Source organism: Acomys minous (assembly GCF_964271855.1).
Source record: "Acomys minous genome assembly, chromosome: 14".
Classification (NCBI taxonomy): Eukaryota; Metazoa; Chordata; class Mammalia; order Rodentia; family Muridae; genus Acomys; species Acomys minous.
The window spans coordinates 108,829,258-108,847,209 of NC_140496.1; the positions used below are offsets into that span (position 1 = coordinate 108,829,258).

At 39.6% G+C, this 17,952-nt stretch overlaps 1 protein-coding gene across 3 annotated transcripts in view; it reads left to right on the top strand.

The window, feature by feature from the left end:
* The window catches only part of LRRIQ3 (leucine rich repeats and IQ motif containing 3), an 85,837-nt gene extending 84,891 nt beyond the window's left edge, over positions 1-946 (top strand). For 2 of the 3 annotated variants that reach the window (XM_084757662.1, XM_084757663.1), the window contains exon 8: positions 445-946. In XM_084757662.1, coding sequence (XP_084613788.1) covers positions 445-595 — 151 coding nt within the window. In that variant the 3' untranslated portion in view covers positions 596-946. The remainder of the gene's footprint in view (positions 1-444) is intronic. The other variant, XM_084757664.1, reaches the window with a different exon arrangement.
* The last annotated feature ends 17,006 nt before the right edge of the window (positions 947-17,952 follow it).

Consider the following 17,952-nt stretch of genomic DNA (forward strand, 5'->3'; position numbering starts at 1 on the left):
CTTCTCATTGGAGCCTCAGCCATGCTGGCTCTGATGCCATCCATCTGAAAGGCATCCACACTCTAATATACTGAGCTGGGAATCTAGCAGAGGAATTCTGAGGGAAGACATACTGTCACTTGCAGAGCCATGAGGGAAGCCTGGACTCCCTGGCTCTTGGGGAGGTCTATTGTTTATAACACTGGCAATTTCGATACTTTGGGGGGAAATCTAAGCAGAATTATGGGAAATTCTCAGATGTTTGCAATGAGATCTCATAAATATCAGTGCACTATGGATTGAGTATCATTTACCAGTATAATAATATTATGTAGACTGAGCTGTGTCCTTTTCCTGTTTATAAATGTCCATTTGGAAAATGTCCAGTTCCATCCATAGCACACCAGTGTGCACAGTTGACTAATCTAAAAATATCTCACTTGACTTTTCTTTTTTTCCTCATAGAGCTGAAGAAACCCGCAGAAGACACTGTGAAGAGAAATTTGTTATTGATACACTTATCTTTCAAAAAGCCTGTGAAAGACTTGAGGAGGCTAAAGCAAAAGCTGAATTTATTAGGACAAATTATTCCTCTAGGTCTCTTATAAAAAAGTAAGAATTAACCAACGCCATGCTATATTGACTATAATTATGAGTTGTGGCCATTATTTTTATTTAAAGGTTCTTGAAATAATAGTTGGAAGACATACTGTATACAAGGTTGATCTGAGTATACACATCTTGAAAAAGAGAAGAAGGCTCCAAGTGTTTCTTGTGCTGAAGACAAAGGGTCATTATGTATCTTGATGTCCAAAAGGAATCAAAGCTGTATAACTTCTTCATATAAAAGTCTTCCAAAGACTACAGATTTTTATACCTTTGACAATGAGAAGTTTTAAAGCTACTTTCAATTTTCTCTGGTAATTTTTTACCTTATTGCCAAATTTTATTAAAATATTATATGTAGTAAAACCTTTAATGACCAAATTTCATATACTGAGTTATAACATATTTCCTGCTTATCTTATTAAAACAGTTCTTGCATGTTGTTTATTTTTCAAATAAAGGTTTCACCAATGTATCAATTATTTATACTCCTAAAAATTAAAAGACATAAATTGTTGAAATTAAACATTCTACCATCTTCCTTGAAGACTTTTGATGTATTTGTCCTTTCTACAGAGAAATGCGCCCAGAGAACAGAGGAAAATAATGAACAGGAAAGTGTGTGAAACTATGTCAGGGCAGTCATAAACTATACAGAAATAGCACTTGAGTGTTCAATATTAGTGGTAGAATATTTGAAAAACAAACATTAAAATGTAAACATCTCTCTTTTACCATGTTTTCATGATCTAGGACAATGTGTGCACTGATGTCACTGTGGCGTTCACTGACAGGTTGCCATTCAATTCTATCTTTAATTTTCACCAGCTATATGCATAGACTTTAAAAGTAGTAATACTTCAGAACCCCTCTGATTTTTATCAATCTATTGTAATTTTCTAAAAATTAAGCACTTTACAGCTGTAGTTCTTCATGTGTGCTTCGGTGCTGGACGGCTATCTAATGCAAGTATTATTTTCACAAAATGATAGCTACCTATTTAAGTCCACAGTAACAACTCCCATCGTCCTGCTAATTAGCATATGACTAACAAGCAACTCATTTGGTATTTTTAATCATTCTGCAGAAAGAACAAGGAGAAATAGAATTGGCTACAGAGATCACCACCAAACAGTTTTCCACTGCAAATGAGCAAATGTCTGTTACTCCTGTTTTCTATTCAACCTTTGAAAGTTACATGTATATTTTATATATTTAACAAAAATAGTAATCCATATCAGTTAGTGTTATTTGGAGAGTTATATGTGGAATGAAGCATACATCAAGCAGCATGGTGTTTTGCACGAGCTAAGCATTTGTTGACTGTCAGTCTATAGAAGCAGAGGTGAGCATGCTTCTCTGCTTACAGGAGCATTTACTAATCTCGGATAGAGAGACTGCTTGGCAGACAGGAACAAGAATAGTAACATTCATTTTGTGTGGTGTATTAAGAACAACTTACTCATTTGGTATCAACATTGACTGTGTTTTTCGATTCTCCCATTCCATACTTTACAGCTTTTATGTCATAACATACAACCCAAATTTCCTTGACCATTTCCATGCAACTCTGAGCTAAAAGGCAAAAAAAGATTCTCCCCCTCTCTGTGGCTATAGTGCTTCACACTAAAGCAGATAAATCACACACACACACACACACACACACACACACACACACACACACACACACACACACGCATGCATCCCCCTACACAGACCACCTTTCCTTTTTATATGTCTCATGTATGTTTTGTCTTAAGCTGATCTCATTGTATTACTGTTTCTCACTGTTCACATTTTAAAGTATCTAAAAGTCTGTATCCGGGTCATGTTTCTTACATGTCTCTGACATTTCCAAAATATGAATGTGATGCTTTTCATTTAAGGCCTAAAGGTTTGGTTTTTTTAAAAAATACATTTTAAAATTAAAGTTGTGTTTGTTACCATTCTTCCATCTTCCCACCTACAGTACCTTCCAGCATCATACATTTTTCCTAATTATTAAATATTATATTCCATCAATTCTGTCATCCACAAGTCTTTATAGTGTGCTGGCTATCTTCTCATCAGTTCAGTTCCCTCTCTCTCGGGTTTACATCCCAGTCTCTCTTGCAAGTAATTGGAGCACACATTTAAACTGTAAGTGGTACGGCTGCGCAACTTCCATCAATTCTCCCTATTTGACCAATGGGAAGACCAGACAAACCAGCGAGCCATACTTGGAAAGGATCTGGGTTCCTGGTTTGCTTGGGGTGTTATACCAAGTGTCCATTAATCACATCTAGTGGTCGCTAACAGGTATTTCTTTTCAAATTCTTCTTTCATTCAATACAGGCTGACTGCAGTTTTCTTTCCTTCCAATCCTCCCAACCCCCACATCTCTACTGTTTCTCCATTCCCCTTCAGAAAGGAGCTGGACTCCCAGGGATAGCAACTGAAAATGCCATCAACAAGATGCAGAGACCAGGCACAACTCACTCCTACTGTTAGGGGTTCCAGAAAGACACCACCAGGCTAGCAACCATAGCATTCATGCAGAGGCTCTAGGGCAGACACATGCAGGCTCCATGGTTGCTATGTCAGCCTCCGTGAGCCTTGCTTAGTTGCTATTGTCCTGTTCCTTAGTGTTCTTGACCTGTCTGACTCATACGATCCTTCCTCCTGTGAATCAAACAATCAAATGAACCATGGGAGCTAACAGCTGTTTAATAAGTAGAAGTCTTGTTATAAAAAACAAGAGTAACTCAGACTGTATGGTTCTAGCATCTCTGTTTGGTAAGGACACCAACGTTGCAGACAGAACTATGACTCAGATCTGCTGTTGATGTGTCCCGAAGGTGGATGGAGTTTTCTCTAAGGACTCCGTGGCTCATATGGACTGTCATGGCCACTCACCTTCTGTTGTGCTCTCCTGCAGCCATGGTAAGAAGTCAGTGGTTAGTAGTGCTTGCCCTCCAGTGCTGGGTATTTTATATAACAGACCAGTCAGAGCTCGCCCAGGTGACATAACTCTCTGACCTTTTCTCTAGGTATTTTTGCTGACAAGGTTTTAGATGTCATGAAAGGGTGCTAGGTTCTGTATCCCAAATAAATAAACCTTGACTGTTAGAAAAAAATTAAATGATGCTTATTGTAACCTCCCTCATGTTAGTGAATCACCCTAAAGCATGGGTGCAGGTAATCGACATCATACTTGCCCACACTATGAAAGCAGTTAAGTCAAGTGCTGTCCTGGAGCAAAGGCTAACAGAAGGCGACTCTCAAAAACAAGAGACTGAAGAAGGTTTGAGCCACAGAGTGGGCAGCCTGCAGCCTTTTTTTGTTGTTGTTTGTTTATTTGCTTTTTTTTTTCATAGAAGGAAGTGTTTATTTCAATTAGGGTCTCAGAGGCAAAGTCTTTAATGGTGGGAGAAGTGTGGCCACAGGCAGCCAAAGCAGGAAGATTTGTTGTTTGTTTCTTTTGTGATGTGTGCTTGTTCTTTTTAATTACTACTTTTAGTTTTTACATTTGTTCATTTAATCACTTTACAGTCTCGTCCTCTCCTCCCAGTACCACCCTCACACTTCACTCACCCATTATCACCTCCCCTATCCTCTCGTGGGTACCAACCCACCCTGGCACATCAAGTCACAGAAGAACTAAGCACATCCTCCCCAGCTGAGGCCCGATGAGGCAGCCAAGCTAGGGGAAAGGGAGCCAAAGGCAGGCAACAGAGTCAGAGACAGCCCCTGCTCCATTTATTAGGGGATCCACATGAAGAACAAGCTGCACATCTGTTACATATGTGTAGAGGGCCTAGGTCCAGCCCATGCATGCTCTTTGGCTGGTGGTTCAGTCTCTGTGAACTCCTATGAACCCAGGCTAGTTGACTCTGTAGGTCTTCTTTTGGTGGCCTTGACCCTTCTGTACCCTTTGTTTTAAAGTAGAGGACTATTCTTACAGAGTACACCTAAACAGAGAAAGGCCGTGTGTGACAGATAAATTTATATATGTACATATTTCTTTGGGATAAATGTGTGCATTGAAATAATCAAATCATCATTCCCATTTGGGTGAATTTTTCTATCTACCTCAGCTTTTTATTCATCTGTTTACTATCCCCCTTCTGCTAAATGTATGCATTTTATGCCATTCAAATCTTATCTAAAATCACTTCCTCTCTAATGTGTCTATCAATCCTGCATAAGCAGAGTTCTGTCTCCTCGTACTGCACTGCAGGTTTTGAAAATACCTTCAACAGGGTTGGGTCACTGGGAACTAAAGGAGGCCGGGAGGCACGTCTGTCTTCTTTAGGGTGCCCCAGCAATGGTCCACTTTTTCTGGAATGTGGCATCTCTTAGATGGTAAAATACATCCCCCTGGCAAACTTAAAGCCATAGCATTAAAAAAGAAAAAGCTTCAAGGATTACATAAGCCCATGTACTGTCGGCTGAGTGATTATGGAGACCATGTTGTTGTCATAATCAACACAAGACATGTTGCATTTTCTGGAAACAAATGGGAACAATAAGTGCACTCCCCACATACTGGCAGCCCAGGTGGCCAGTAACCTGAGCAACTTCACCCGAGGGACCCAGTGGCGGAAATTCTGGAAGATATTCCTAAGAGTCTAGTGGACGAGCTTCCTCAGCTGCAGGGAGGACCTTAGCTGCTGGAGGAGTGCACCAAGAAGGAACAGACGCTTCCCGAGATCATGGGTTCCACCTGGTGAGTTTTGGGAGTAGGAGAGTGGAAATGGTTGAAATAGCAGCAAGACACTGAATGCTCTGTGAGGTATTCCCATGACCCAGGACAGAGAGAAAACAATGAACACTCAAGGAGGGCAGGCTTCAGGAGATTACAGGAGAACATACAGCTTTACAAAAGTGTCTTATGTAACCTGCCTAAATGCTAGACATGCTAATAAAATGCCGACTTGTTAAAAAATAAAATAAAATAAAAATACTTTCAGCAAAGTTACCAGTGACTTTGCGTTATTTTTCTAGAATATTCAGAAGCAATTGATGACACTACATATCCCTCATATATTTTCTCTCTTGGATTTATTTTATTTTATGTGTATTCATGTTTTGCCTACATGTATATAGGTGTACCAGAAAAATCTGAAATTAGAATTATGGATGATTGTAAACTGTCATGTGGGTATTGAGGATCATTTTTGGGTCTTCAGTTAAAGCAACAAGTGTTCTTAACCCCGAGCCATTTCTCCAGCCCCCTAGTCTACTTGAAAATCATATTTTAACTTTTCTTTAAATTCCCATACTTGTATACAACACATCTTGATCTTATGCACCCCCCTTTTCCCCTCTGACTAACTCCCCACCTCCAGTAACTCTCATCTCACTCCCCTTCTATCTTTATTGGTTTATTTATTAATTAACTCATGAGTCCAGTTAGTGATGCAGGTATGTGCATGGTGGGGAGACACACACTAGGCTTGGGAAGCCTACCAGCGGCCACAATCTCAAGGAAGGTGCTATATTTTCCACCACTGTGTTTATGGCATCACTTGCTATGCTTTATAAAAGCCATAACACTTTTACATTTTTAAAGATTTGTTTTAATTTTTATGTTTTATTTATTATAATGTATTCATATTACATCTCAATTGTTGTCCCCTTGCTCTTGCCTTCCATTTCCCACCCTCCTTTGCTCTTCTGTCCCATTCTCCTCCCCTATACCTCTGACCAGGGTCGGGGAGTGGACCTCAGCCTATCAGGTCTCATCATGATCGCCTGCATCCCCTTCCTCAGTGTGCCTGCAAGGCTGCCCAGCCAAGGGCCGTTGATCAAATCGGTGCCACCAGAGTTCACGTCAGAGGATGTCCCTGTTCTCCCTCCCCCTCCAGGTTGAGAATGAGCTACATCTGAACAAGGGCTTTAAGTTCTCTGATTGCAATGTCTTTGGCTGATGCCTCAGGCTGTGCAGCCCACGCCCTGAGTTTCTTGTTTTAGTAAAACATTTTATGCAATAACTTACTATGTCTTTCTCTTAAATTCCTGTGTACCTTTCTTGACTATATCCATCTATGTCTGTTTCTGTTTGAAGCATGTGGAGATACTGTCATGCTTTGACAATGAATAATGAATGAGTGGCATTTCTTCTATCTTACGACATTGCCTCGGTGTGGTAGAGTAATCTGATCTAAGTCTCTCTCACTTGATGGTCTTCGTGTGTAGCTCCTGGCCTTTTTGGGTCCTTCCATCCCCCAACTCCTCCATAGAGCTCTCAGCACTTGGCCCAGAGACTGACTGCTAGTCTCAGTATCAGTCTCTATTGTCCGCTGGGTGGAGTCTCTCGGAGGAAATCTATATCAAGCTAATATCCACTTATAAGCAAGTATATACCGTGTGTGTCTTTCTGGGTCTGGATTACCTTGCTCAGGATCTTTTCTAATTCCATCCATTTGCCTGCAAATTTCAAGATTTTGGATCCTCTGTTTAAAATGCTCTGTACTCCTTTTAAAAATTGTGTTATTTTGTTTGGCAGTGTTTAATTTCTTGAGTTCTTTCTACGTTTTGGATATTAGTCTTTTGTTGGATGTAGGGTTGGTGAAGATTGTTTCCCAGTCTGTAGGCTGGTGTTTTGTTCTATTGACAGTGTCATTTGCCTTACAGAAGCTGTTCAGTTTTATGATGTCCCATTTATTATTTATTAACCTTAGAGCCTGGGCTGTTGGTGTTCTATTCAGGAAATTGTCTTCTTGCCAATGAGTTAAAAGCTCTTATCCACTTTTTCTTCTAACAGATTTAGTGTGTTTGTTTTTATGTTGAGGTCTTTAATCCACTTAGATTTGAGTGTTGTGCAGGGTAAGAAATATGGATCTATTTGCATTTTCTTACAGGTAGCCCTCCAGTTAGACCAGAACCATTTGTTGAAGATGCTGTCTTTTTTTCCATTGTATGGTTTTGGCTTCTTAGTAAAAATCAAGCTCTTGGTTGTGGGCTCAGTCTCTGTGAGGCCCCATGGGCCCAGGTTAGTTGACTGTGTAGGTACTCTTGTGATGTTCTTGATGCATTTCTAAGAGCACACACCAAACAGGCTCATTTTCATCTCTCACATGGCCCCAGAGACAGACTGTACAGGCTGCAATTGCCCTGTTCCTCTCAGAGATCATTTTGTGGGTACCTTCTATCACCTTGGTCTGTTGCAGTTCTTTATTAGCCACATCTTCCTCAGTCTTTCCTCACTGCTCTGTGTTCGTCTACTCATGATCCTGAAAGCAGTACCAGTCTTCTGTTTCAGTTGCACTATACCTGTGCAAACTTCTATTGGTTCTGACAGGGTGTAGTGTCCTGTTTAAATGCATTTTCTTACTGTTTTTGTGTTAAGCTTTTTGGTGCTTATATGGAATTAGAATTTGATTAAATACTTTTCCACCAAGTTAACTATGGATCCCTTGTATTTACTTTAATTGCCGTTAGTTAGGAAAGAGGAATAATTCTAATTGCATTTAATTATTATCCTTAATTACACTGCTTAGCCCTCGCAATGCTTTCAATAACAAAGGATTACCCTGTAAACACTAGATCATTTCTATGAAAAGGTTTCATCCTGGGTAGAGTCCTCAGGTTGAGGAGTCTATTCTGTATATTGGCAAAACTGAGACAAAAACATTTAGTGCCATAAGACCTTGAGATGAAAATGCCCTACGCAAGTTTCTTTGAATAACCACTTCAACTATATATGAGTTGAATCAACTTTTAGGTTAAAAATCCCCATTTATGCGACTTTTAAAAAACCACCCACTTTTTTTTCCCCACACAGAGGAGAAAATTTAAGCCTGAAAGCAAACTTTTCTTTTAGAGTTTTACTTGTGAAAATGTGGTTCCTTAGATAAGGAGGAGAGTGATTATGAGAGCTAAGTGAGGAATGGAGCACTTTATCATGTGTTGGAAGGGTGCTTACCCTCTCCTTGCATGTGCAGCTGTTAAACACTCTCCTCCTGGAGCCTTCTTCTCTGCTGCCTCTCCTGCTTCCCAGCCAGTGGGCACAACCCCACTGCACCCCTCTTTTGAGAGGAGGGTTTTGGCAAAGAGGAAACCTGGTATCAGCTTTATTCTATTTGAAGAGACTTGGAGCTGTAGCTCCAAAGACCCTAGCATGCAAGTTAGAGAGCTCTAGTTACTGTGCTTAACACAGTGGGAAACCTCACAAACAGAGCTGGGCTGAGGGTCAGTGGCCCCCAGACCCTGACCATCTCACCTTGTGATAATAACACATAAATGTCTCCGTTATGAAGAATGTCTTTTGAGATGGTTTGTGTGAAAATGATCCCTATAGACTAATAAACTGTAAGCAAGTCCTCAATGAAACCCTTTCTTTAATAAGAGTTCCCTTGGCCATCGTGTCTCTTCAGAGCAATAGGATAGTGACTAAGACACCTGTCTGAACTGTTCCTTCCCGATGTGCAAAGGACTTCAGGAGTATGTGCGTTTTTATATCTATGAATACTTATGGTCAAATTTGGTCTAAGAAAAGATCAGTGATAGAAAAGAAATGAGGTAATCACTCAGGGATTCACCCTATGTCTAGGAACCTAAGGAAGCAGACTATGTGGCCTATTCTCCATGCTTTGGAGAGAAAATATCTGGTACTTTCTCTGAACAATGCAAATAACTGATAAAAAAACAAAACAAAACAAGAACACATCCCAGACAAACATCTGGGCTGGAATAAGGCAGAGGAGGAATTTGGAGCTCATTCAATTGCCAAGGATCCCTTTTTCTAGAAAAAGTACATAGAATAAGAGAAATGAAGTCAGGGATAAGTCTGACAAAGGGGCCCATAAAATGAGAGCAGCTAATGCTCGGCATTTACTAGCTTCTTTATAAATATGGCCGTTCAACCAGAATGCTTGGAATAGCTTAAAGGAGGAGGAGGAGGACAGCGAGAGCTGAAGGATCTTCTGGGCTTCTCACACAGAGAAGTAATCACTAGCTAGGCAAGATCACATGGCTACAATCACATGATGGGCAATAGCTCTGAACCGACCAGGGCACTCTACTCTTCAAGTTTTGTTTGAAGAGTAGAGATTGTTTGAAGATTAGAAGAGAAAGGATTTGTCTTATAATTCCAGATTACAGCCCATACTTTTTGGAAGGTCAAGAGTAGAGATTGTTTGAAGATTAGAAGAGAAAGGATTTGTCTTATAATTCCAGATTACAGCCCATAATTTTTGGAAGGTCAAGGGAATCACTTAAGATAAGTAGTCATGTCATTTCTGCAGCAAAAGCAGGAGAGAAATCAGCACAGGCATGTTCACCTGCTTACACTCACATGGGTTGTTCTACATTGGTGCACTTTAGGGCCTTGTGATTAGGAAATAATGCACACAGTGGTTACACCTTCCCTCATTAGTAAAGAGAATCCTCCACTGACAAGCAAAAAGCTTGCAGACAGTCCTTCATTGAGACTCTCTTTCCAGATTTTGTCAAGTCGATAATCAAAATGAATCATTAGAATTATAGAAATGATAAGAATATTTTCATGAGTTAAAAACTTTGTTTATTCATTTCTTCATGTGCATTTTCTGGCAACAGTATGAAGGGCAAAAGACAACATGCAGAAGTGAGCTATCTCTGGGTTGCTTGGTGCTTCATATTTGTTAGTTGCTTTCTCCTGAGTTTCTTACTACCGACTGTTATGGGCCCCACGTATTGGCAAAAGTTCATGGGCTTTTGAGACAGAGAAGATCTTGGGAAGGAGAAGTAAATGGGACCAGAGGAGAGATAAGGAGAATTGCCATAGATATAATCACACTTTTAATGTTAAGAATTTTTTTTCTGGGATGGGATTATTTTTATAATAATTTTCAGTTGTGCTGATTTTGTTACAGATTTTGTTATTTCCTTTCTCTCTATGATGGTCTTAACTGAATTACTGTCATTGCGAGTCCTTCTACTCTTTCAGAGAAGCTAAATTAAAGAATCCCATCCAACTCCTCCTTGCACTGGAATATTTTTAAATAAACAAAATAAATATTAAGCTTGAGAAATTAAGTGAAATGAAAGCTCAGGCTGCGGCTGGAAGCACATGGTTGGTGACTACATATCTACCTGTCAGTTGTGACAAAAGGAGCTGAGCAGGAACACTGAACAAACAGGAACTGAAAGTTAACTTTCTTTCTTCAGCCACATAAACTTTCTTTAAAGAGGGGCAGTATGAAATTCTTACTTAAAGAGCTCTTATGATTCTTTTATTGGTACTTGTTTTGTGTGACATAGAGATAGTTTTACTTATTTTTAAAGCATATTCCTACTGTATGTTTATATATTTATAATGTTATCAGTAATTATATAATCTTATGAATTATCAGCATTGTTAGTGAATTTATTTCTACTCGTTTTTTGTAATGCTAGGTGGTGTAATGTTGCTTGTTTGGTTAAAACACAGAGACTTTGCTGTCTTAACTTTGAGTTGTTGATATCTGCTTCTGTTCATGTCTGTTGTCCCAGAGTCTCCTCAGACTGAGCAGTAGTCTCTTGGGTTTACCTTTCCTCTTTCTGTAAATTATAGGTAAGAGACTGTGTGCTCCAGATTGACTTTTCTTTAAAGCAAGAGTTCACACTTATACCACGGTGCCTAAGCTCATCATCAGATCAGATTCTTGGGGACCCCTTTCTACTCTTATGTTAAAAAAGAGTTACTGTCCTTCACTACTATGGTGTTACCATGGGCACTGGGGAGAAGCTGCTGTGCTGTGTTTTCTGAAATGGATGTCTTATAAATCATTAACCATCTTATCTCCCAGAAGTCCGTTCGTCCTTCATTCCTTCCTTCTTTCCTTCCTTCTTTCCTTCCTTCCTTCCTTTTCCTCCTTCTCCTCCTCCTCTTCCTCCTCCTCCTCCTTCTTCTTCTTTTTCTTCTTCTTCTTCTTCTTCTTCTTCTTCTTCTTCTTCTTCTTCTTCTTCTTCTTCTTCTTCTTCTTCTCTCTCTCTCTCTCTCTCTCTCTCTCTCTCTCTCTCTCTCTCTCTCTCTCTCTCTCTCTCTCTCTCTCCAGCATCCTCACAGTATAAAATCACTGTTCCGTTGAAAGGGAATCTCAACAGATTTGGTTTTCTTATATATTTTTGCTTTTCAAACAACTAGATGAGTTGCTTCATTATTTTCTTGGTCTCCCTGCCTCTTCTCCATATGGCAAGACTAGCAGATGGAGACATAATTACTCATATATAAAAAGAGAGGCTTCAACTACAAATATATCACAGATATCAAACAAATACCTTGTGGTTATTATTGGACAGCAAAATGACAAAGCTCTATTGTTTCATGTAGATTATTTTAAATACATACTCTACCACCAAACATGCTTTTTAAGCTGTAATTTTCTAAGTTTTATACAAAAATTATTTAAAAATATATTTGAAAGCCTATTGTTGTGAAAGCAGGTTGGATTAAAATGAAGAAAAAATAAATATAATAATTGTGCTACAATTTAAATAGTTTCTAAGATGCCACACATTTGGCATATAGATTGGTCATATTTAGGATCAGGGATTCTCCTGTGTGCTCTCTGCATCTGCACTTTTACTCTTACCCATAAGATTTCTGCAATGCCTTCCTAAGTGGCAATTATCCTCCTTTTCTCAGTAAGTATTAAGTTAATCCATTGCAATCAGTCCACCCATTTGTCAAGAAGAAATGAATCCTTCCTGAGCCCCTCTGTGTATGAGCCACTAGAACGTACTTGCCCTGGGAGGAAGTCAAAGGATTATAGGCACCATCTTTTCTTTTCCCAAGAAAATAAAATAGAAAGAAAAATGGTCAGATTATAAGTGCCCATGAAAGGGTAAGTGGCAGAGGAAGTGAACCCATACAATACCCCAAGTAACCCACAGAACTATCGCCTCTGTCTGAGGTGTGGAAGGTACCACTCCTGCTCTCACTAGTGCAATGTGCATCTCTCCCCTTCCCCAGACACTCAGGGCTCCAGCACCCACACTAGGTGTTGAGGCATAGTCCTTGATACCACTAGCCCTTTACTATCTCTAAACATCTATAATTTACTCCCACATGCATACATTTAAAAAATTGAAGTACAGGCTTCCATGACTGCTTCAGGGACCTCTTTATGTCACTTGTATGTACCATGATACATAGAAGCAACAGAGTGAAAAATTAGACAAACAAAAAAAAATCATAAAAGCTATGTGTTGTTTGTTTTGCTTTCACTGTGTCTCTGCTTCTCATATAATTTAAACACAATATTTCTGTTATACTCAAATGTACAAAGTTGTTTTTGTGTGGAAGTCTCACAAAATTTACATTTGTTCATTTATTAGAGCAGTTTATGATTAAAAACACAGGCAACTTTTGCTTCTGGATTTGATTAATCAATATTGCTAAGATGTCTATCTTACAAAAATTGAGAGAATCCTTATTAAAATGCCAATATTTCTCTTTAAGGAATCAGAAACATTACTCAAAGAGTTATATGTTACTACACAGAAACCTTCATGAGTAGACAAAGCCACGTGAGAAAAAGACACAAAAGCCATACTACTGATTTTATGATATAAAAGGAAGTTATAGCAATGAAAGTAGCATTGTATCGGCATGGAAGAGGCACCTGGACAAGTCGGGTGTATGATCAGAAGATTTCAAGGAACAGGTTAAGAAGGAACATTGGTAGAGGGCAGTTTCTCCAGCACATAAAGTACACACAGAAGACTGTAACTACACAGCTGCCTCTCACCAATTATAAATGTTGACTCTACAAGAACTAAAACATAAGAATAAAATCAGAAATCATGAAACTACTAGAGTAAAGCACAAGGAAATGAAAAAACCACTGTGAAGGAGGCAAACAGTACAGGAGCAAGACAGACAAGTGGGAGTTCTTCAGACCAAGGAGCTTCTGCGCGGCATGACCATGGGAAACAGGCTGAGGAGCAACCTTTTGAGCATGAGGAGATGCTTTCAAACTATAATATAAGGAGTGACACTCGGGTCATGAATAATGCTCCTCAAACTCAGACAAAACAGCAAGCTCATTGAAAATAGGCAAAGGGTAATTCCACACTCATGATAATATGGTAACTTAGTGGGTTACAAAGCTAAAGGCCATGGGGCTTGGGAAATCAACTTGTAGGAAGAAATAAAGGGCAAGAGGTAGATAGATAGATAGATTTACATGGCGGTACATGAGAAGGCCAATAGGAGGCCACCATGAAGGAGTCTAGATGAGAATGTGGATGGAGCAGGAGGAGCCAGAGAGGGTAGGCTACTTAAGGGTGTGCTGAGTAAATGGAAAAGACTTGGACTTCGGCATGAGAACACTTTGCGCTCTCTCTCTCTCTCTCTCTCTCTCTCTCTCTCTCTCTCTCTCTCTCTCTCTCCTTTGATACCATATTTTTCCATATAACTGTACAGCTTTTCTAAGCTTGGCTGTCACAACGAGGAAACTATAAGTGTGATGATGAGCTTTGCCAACACAACCTAGAACCGCCTTGGGACAGTGATGAATTATCTATATTAGGATGGCTTGTGGCCATGTCTGCGGACGATTGTCTTTGTTACTGATGTGGGAAGACCCAGTCCACTGTGGGCATCAGCATTCCCTCGGCAGCATGCTCTAACCCATAAAAATGTCAACATATCCATTTTAACAGACGCAGGCAAGCAGGTGAGTATGTATGTTCTCTGACTGTAGATGTTCTGTGACTTCACAGCAGATATGTGCTGTAAACTTCCTTTAAATTAACTGTTGTTACTCATCTGCTGGCCAACAGACATCTTGTGAAGCCATTGTTTTACTTATATAGATGAAATGATTTTCCTAATATTGTCAGCAATGACATTACAGTGAGCACTTATGAGTGGATTCTTTGCTATGATAATTAAGTTTGGCATCTGACCTAGGACATTTATAACGTGTTTCTCTTGTACACCTGATGCTTCTGAGAGTACATGTCAAATGGAATTCATTAGTGTACTCAATCATCTAGGGCTACAACAAAGCATCTAGCTCCTCTTTTTCCCATGATGCAGAGGGGCACCTGAGACAGTATATATAGCTGAAGGCTGATTAATGGTATCAGTAGCAACTGTTTCAAGCTAGGAATAGGAAATAAATGAGAAGAAAATATTTTCTGTATTAGAAAGAAGTTGGGCAATTATAAACAATAACTAAAGAGGTGTATAACATGAAATGAGTTGTATGATCTTAAGTATGAAAAGGTAGAACATCAGTATCATAAAAATAATGTCTATTGTTCCCACTTAATCTTAGCTAAATGGTTGGTTTAGAAATTATCACCCATATTTTTCAGGTGATGTTGTTCTTCTTGAAGTTATAAACATATGCAAGGACATTTTTATTTCAGAAGGTCATAGGAATGTATTTCACACAGCTAAAAACATCAACAGTCTGACTGTGAAAAGTAACTATGTAAGATGTAAGAAAGCTGATGTCAACATGGCAAGAGAGAGAAGCTTATGTCAACACAGTGAGAGAGAAGCTGACATCAACACAGCAAGAGAGAAGCTGACATCAATATAGCAAGAGAGATATTTACAGATTTTTCATGATGCACAAAGTACTTTCTACAAATGAATTTGAGATTTTTTAAGACACAAAAGTAGGGCAAGAAAATGACAAGAATCTCAAGCTGTCAATCATAAGAAAGACCAAATTCATCCATCACCATCATGGCATCTTGTATCGTCCATGGAATGCAATTTTGTTACTTCACTGAGTAAATGAAGAGTATTATGTAAGATTCTGTTTTGTCCATTTCTGTGTCGTGAGCTGTAAGGTTGATTTAAATCACAGAAGGTCTTCATTAACCCAGTGGACTAGTATGTAGTTCTTACAAGTCAAGAAGAAATAGCAAGAACGTGTTAGTCACATTTCTGTTACGGAGACAAAAATACCTTTAAAAAACAGGTTTATTTTGGTTCATCTTTTGGAGGGTTCAGTTTGAGGTCTTCTGGATCTACTCCACTGTTTTTTTTTTTTTGTTTTTTTTTTTTTGGTGAGGCCAAGCCTTCCAGTGGAAAGTGTTTAATGCATGGTGGCCAGGAAACAGACAGAGCCCAGAGAAGAGAAATGGCCTTTAAGTGCCTGTTCCTAGTTACCTACCTTCTCCAACTAGGCTTGACCTTCTACCGTATCACCAACCCCCCAAAAGTTTATTTAAAATTTGAATCTCTTGGTAGATTAAATCTTTGATTAGGTTTGATTAAGATCTGATCAGATTCCTTGCAATCTAATGGAAATGCCATATGGACACATCCAGGGCATAGTTCCTTACTCTGTCAGGCATCAATCCATCGAATCCAGCTTGTAGCTAAGATTAAATACTGTAATGGAAATGATAGACAAAATAATAAATATAATTTCTGAAAGTCCATTTAATCAGATAAAGTTGGTAAAAAATTATCCTAACCCCCCAGTGTGTTACCTATTGTTCATGGAGCCACCTAAAAAGATGCTTTAAAACTATTCATAATTTGGCATTTGATATTTTTCCACTTTAAAATTAATCATAAAACAAAACAAAATAGCATGTGTAGCTCTCAGCACCTACAGGACCTGAATGGCAAGTGTGTGATTGTAAAAGGAGCAGAGATAACCTCGTGCCCAGCTGTGAAGGCAACAATCTGGAAAGCATCTGACCTCTTATTCTTTGACACAACTCTTCTCTGATCCCTGAACTTTTATTCAGATTTTTATTAAAAGTTTTCATTCTGTAGGCTTTCTTGTGGTATCCTTGACCCCTCTGGCTTCTCCAATCCCTCTTCTACAGAACTCCCCAGGCTCTACTTAACATTTGGCTGCGGGTCTCTGCATCCATTTCCATTGTTTTTTGGGTGATGCCTCTCTGTTGACTGTTAGGCTAGGCTTTTATCTGCAAATATAGTAGAATATCATTAGTATTATTAAGAGTGGGCTTCCTCTCATGGCATGGGTCTCCAGGTGGGCCAGTCATTGGTTGGCCCTTCCCTCAAATTCTGATCCATCTCTAATGTGTGGCCCACAGGGGCTCATAGAGACTGAACTGCCAACCAGAGAGCATGTATGGGATGGGCCTATGCTTTCTGCGCATGTGTAACAGTTGTGCAACTGGGTCTTCATGTGGTACCCCTAAAGTGGGAGCAGGGTGTGTCTCTGACTATATTGCTTGCCTTTGGATCCAATTCCCCTGACTGGGCCACCTCAAAAGAAGAAGATGCATCTAGTTGATACACCAAGGCTGGTTGATATCCACAGGAGGCCTCCTCTTTTCTGAGGAGGTAGGTGAGACAGGATGGATGGGGGGAAGGGAGGTGAGAGGGAAGGACTGGGAGGAGAGAAGGGAGCAAAGCTAGAATTGGGCTGTAAATAACTGTAATCAATGAAAAAAATAAGTAAGTAAATGAGTAAATAAAATTTTTTTCATTAAAGTTGTTCATTAAAGATTAACCACCACTCACTTCCAGAGAACTGTACATTAGACACAATCATGTCTTTAAATCAAGCCTGCCACTTGCAGTTTTGTGGAGCATTTTCTGCAAACATTCCTGTACTACACCTAGAACGTGGACTCAGTTTAACATCACTTTTGAAAGCCATTAATTGAACGAATGTCCTCACGGTGGCTGGACTGTTATATTTCTTGTTAATGCCTTGACAAAACACAGAGAACATTCATGCAGGGCATGTCACCCAGCATGCAACAGGCGATGGTCTGTCACGATGAGAAGGTGACCTTAGTCCTGCATCCACAAAGGCTCAAGATGGCTTCTGAAAGGAAAGCATGTCTACAAAAGCTTAACCAGTCACAGAGAATGTTCCCACGAACACGCTGCCAGCTCACCTAGTAACTGAAGAGTCATCAATGGGTGCAATAACTGGATATAATAGAGCACAGGCTTCCTGATTATGTAATGACCAACAAAATGGTTGGCAGGTTCCTATGATTCCCTTCTAAATGAAAGGCATACCCAAAGGGTGATTTCATTTTAGCCTATTTAGCAAAAAGACATACAATGCAGGCTGCTAGGGTGAATAGAACCCAAGCTTCACTCTCAGAATAGTCACTGTGTCACCACCATGGCTCAGCAACCTTTACAGGACGCCTCTGCATCAGGGCATATTTTTTACTGTCTTATTTTAGGATCTAGTCCTTTTATTAAAACAAGATTTATTTATTATTATATTTACAGTGCTCTGTCTGCACGTCCACCCACAGGCCAGAAGAGGGCATCAGACCATATTATAGATGGTTATGCTGGGAACTGAACTCAGGACCTCTGGAAGAGCAGTCAATGGTCTTAACAGCTGAGCCATCTCTCCCAGCCCCCATGGATCTAGGTCCTTAAAGATGATTTACAAAGGTGGGTGTTAGGTGACCAGTATGGAGATTGGTACATAAATACTG